Source organism: Malania oleifera, chromosome 2 (genome assembly GCF_029873635.1).
Source record: "Malania oleifera isolate guangnan ecotype guangnan chromosome 2, ASM2987363v1, whole genome shotgun sequence".
In the NCBI taxonomy this organism is placed as follows: Eukaryota; Viridiplantae; Streptophyta; class Magnoliopsida; order Santalales; family Ximeniaceae; genus Malania; species Malania oleifera.
The window spans coordinates 15716703-15720464 of record NC_080418.1 but is presented as its reverse complement, the minus strand read 5'-3'; the positions used below and the strand labels follow the sequence as shown (position 1 = coordinate 15720464).

The following is a 3762-nucleotide window of genomic DNA, read 5'->3' as shown; positions in this document are numbered from 1 at the left end:
TCTTCTTATTTCACTGACAAGAGTTGGCGACAATCTAAATTTTTTTTTTTAACTACAATGACAACTGATGATTTTTTTTAGTTTTTTTATTTTTAAACCCAAATCGATTTTTGAAAAGTCGATTGGGTATATTTTCGTAAAATTTTTCAATTTTTGTGTTTTTTGTTATTTTTTTTTTAATATTTTGATAAAAAACTAACTACGCAGTTTTCCGTTCTCCTCAGCGGACGTAAGCGTAGAAGCGGGAAATAGTGACATACACAATGCTGACGCGAAACAGGCTTCTGATTCTAACATATGGACGGCCTGGATTCCCCGGCGCGTCACGTGACAGACGAGTCGCGAAATTTCTCGAACCACCCGGAAGCACAAGTCCGACGACGGAAAGCGGGAGTTTGCCAAAAGGCAGTTAGGGGAAGTATCCCGAACCGTCCAATTACTTCGATCCGACGGCTCCAAAACCCCGCCACGAACATTCTCGAAATCGAGGTAGTCCTCTATAAACCGCGCGTTGTCCCTCTGAGTCTACAATCATCAAATCCTTCTAGTCCACAAGACTCTCTGTTCTCTCAATTCCCTGCAATTCAAGGTTTCTGTGTGCTTTCTATAGCTTTTCTGTAAAGATTTTCGATCAGCACGAGTGTTCTAGAGAGCGACTATGGCCGGAAAAGGTGAAGGTCCGGCGATCGGAATCGACCTTGGGACGACCTACTCATGCGTTGGTGTTTGGCAACACGACCGCGTTGAGATCATTGCCAATGATCAAGGCAACAGGACCACTCCTTCCTACGTTGCGTTCACTGACACCGAGCGCTTGATCGGCGATGCAGCCAAGAACCAAGTCGCCATGAACCCCACCAACACTGTTTTTGGTAAAATTTTGGATTCTGATCTGGTTTTGATGTTTAGATTTGTTTAGCCTGGCGTAGAATTGTTTCTAATGCTGTTTATTTTGTGATAATTTGCTCTGTGTAGATGCCAAGCGTTTGATTGGAAGGAGGTTCAGTGATCCTTCAGTGCAGGGTGACATGAAATTGTGGCCGTTTAAGGTGATTCCCGGTCCTGGCGACAAGCCGATGATTGTCGTCACTTACAAGGGCGAGGAGAAGCAGTTCTCTGCTGAGGAGATCTCGTCGATGGTGCTGATGAAGATGCGGGAGATTGCAGAGGCGTACCTCGGTTCGGCGATAAAAAATGCCGTTGTTACCGTCCCCGCTTACTTCAACGATTCGCAGCGCCAGGCGACAAAGGACGCCGGCGTAATTGCCGGGCTCAACGTTATGCGCATAATCAACGAGCCGACGGCTGCGGCTATTGCTTATGGGCTCGACAAGAAAGCGGGCTCTACGGGTGAAAAGAATGTTCTGATTTTCGATCTCGGCGGCGGAACCTTTGATGTCTCGCTGCTTACCATTGAAGAGGGTATTTTTGAAGTCAAGGCTACGGCCGGAGATACCCATCTCGGCGGCGAAGATTTCGATAATCGGATGGTGAATCACTTTGTTCAGGAGTTCAAGAGGAAAAACAAGAAGGACATCAGCGGGAGCCCGAGAGCTTTGAGGAGGTTGAGAACTGCTTGTGAAAGGGCAAAGAGGACTCTCTCGTCCACTGCTCAGACCACCATCGAGATTGATTCTTTGTACGAAGGTATTGATTTCTACACAACAATTACTCGCGCTAGATTCGAGGAATTGAACATGGATTTGTTCAGAAAGTGTATGGAGCCGGTCGAGAAGTGTTTAAGGGATGCTAAGATGGACAAGAGCAGCGTCCACGATGTGGTTCTCGTCGGGGGGTCGACCCGTATACCCAAGGTTCAGCAATTGTTGCAGGATTTTTTTAATGGGAAGGAGCTCTGCAAGAGCATCAACCCGGATGAAGCTGTTGCGTACGGTGCAGCTGTTCAGGCCGCTATATTGAGCGGCGAAGGTAATGAGAAGGTGCAGGATCTCTTGCTCTTGGATGTCACGCCTCTGTCGCTTGGTTTGGAGACGGCCGGAGGTGTCATGACGGTGCTGATTCCGAGGAACACCACTATCCCAACAAAGAAGGAGCAGGTGTTCTCTACCTATTCAGATAATCAGCCTGGTGTGTTGATTCAGGTATATGAAGGTGAGAGAACCAGAACCAGGGACAATAATTTGTTGGGTAAGTTTGAGCTTTCTGGTATTCCTCCAGCTCCGAGAGGCGTCCCTCAAATCAACGTCTGCTTCGACATTGATGCAAATGGTATCCTGAATGTCTCCGCCGAGGACAAGACCACGGGCCAGAAGAACAAGATCACAATTACCAACGACAAAGGCAGATTGTCGAAGGAGGAGATTGAGAAGATGGTACAGGAGGCGGAGAAGTACAAGTCGGAGGACGAGGAGCACAAGAAAAAGGTGGAGGCTAAGAACGCGTTGGAGAACTATGCTTACAACATGAGGAACACAATTAAAGATGAGAAGATTGGTGCCAAGCTCTCGCCAGCTGATAAGAAGAAGATCGAGGACGCGATTGAGCAGGCGATCCAATGGCTAGACGGGAACCAGCTTGCGGAGGCGGATGAATTCGAGGACAAGATGAAGGAGCTGGAGAGTATTTGCAACCCCATTATCGCCAAGATGTACCAGGGGGCTGGAGGTGATGCGGGTGGAGCCATGGATGAGGATGGTCCTTCCGTCAGTGGCGGCGGCGGCGGTGCTGGGCCCAAGATTGAGGAAGTTGATTGAGCCTGTTGATCGGCTCCTCGTGGTTCACTTTATCTAAGAAACGGAATGTGTGTGTGTGTGTGTTTGTTGGTTTTGTTTCTGTTTTTGGCATCTATGAGATGCTCTACATATGATGAGTTCTGCAACTCTGCTTGGTGTTGGCGGAGACGTTGTAATAGATATAATGATGTTCCGTTTTTGTATTGCACAGAAGTCAGTAAAATGGCATTTTCTCTTTTGATTTGATTGGGTTACTACGTATGATTTGTGTTCGTTTGCTATTAATCCCATCATTTGCAATGCAATTTCTTAGTGCAATTTCAATTGAAAACTGCAACCGAAGATGGAAATGGGACAAAAGCCTTTGAATCGATGTTGAATTTAATGGGAAGAGAGGTGAATGGGCAACCAACGAGATAGTTCACAAGCTCAAAAGAAAGAGTAAGAAAGACGCCCAAGAAAGCAGAGAGTTCACAAGCTCAAAAGAAAGAGTAAGAAAGACGCCCAAGAAAGCAGAGAGTTCACAAGCTCAAAAGAAAGGAAGACGCCCAAGAAAGCAGAGGGATGTAGGAAACGGTAGTTTGCTTTAGGCAATTTTTTTTTTTTTTTTTTAAAATTTTTTTAAAAAAACAAGAATATTACTTTGTGTCTAAATATTTTTAATGTTTGCATATAAAATTTCAAAAATAATTAAAAAGAAGTTTGCCAATTTCTATATGTAAATTTTGAAAAATATTATAAAAATAAAATTATTTTTAACAGAAGGCACCAATGTCCTAAATCATCTTATCTTAATATAATAAAGAACCCTATCGAGCTAAGTGGATGGATGATTTCCCATGTTCCAACAGAAAGGATGATAAGAGGGCTAGTTATATAATTTTAAGCCTTTTTAAAAAAATTGAAATCTATAGCTTATAAAAATATATCCAATTGGATATAAATCAACCTAACTCCAATTCCTCTGAGCTTTGAGGCTTCTCCATCTATAGAGAGATAAACGTTGGGTAAACCGAGGGGGCTTTTGAGTCATCTTGTCCATTGAGGATTTTTTCAAATCCAATTCCTT

The 3762-nt window shown here is 44.3% G+C and overlaps 1 protein-coding gene across 1 annotated transcript; it reads left to right on the top strand.

Moving 5' to 3' along the window:
• Nucleotides 1-286: 286 nt before the first annotated feature.
• Nucleotides 287-2931, top strand: LOC131149549 (heat shock cognate 70 kDa protein 2). The gene is made up of 2 exons (XM_058100092.1): nucleotides 287-872; nucleotides 976-2931. The coding sequence occupies exons 1-2, from the start codon at nucleotides 659-661 to the stop codon at nucleotides 2712-2714; spliced, it is 1953 nt and encodes a 650-aa protein (XP_057956075.1). The 5' UTR covers nucleotides 287-658; the 3' UTR covers nucleotides 2715-2931.
• The last annotated feature ends 831 nt before the right edge of the window (nucleotides 2932-3762 follow it).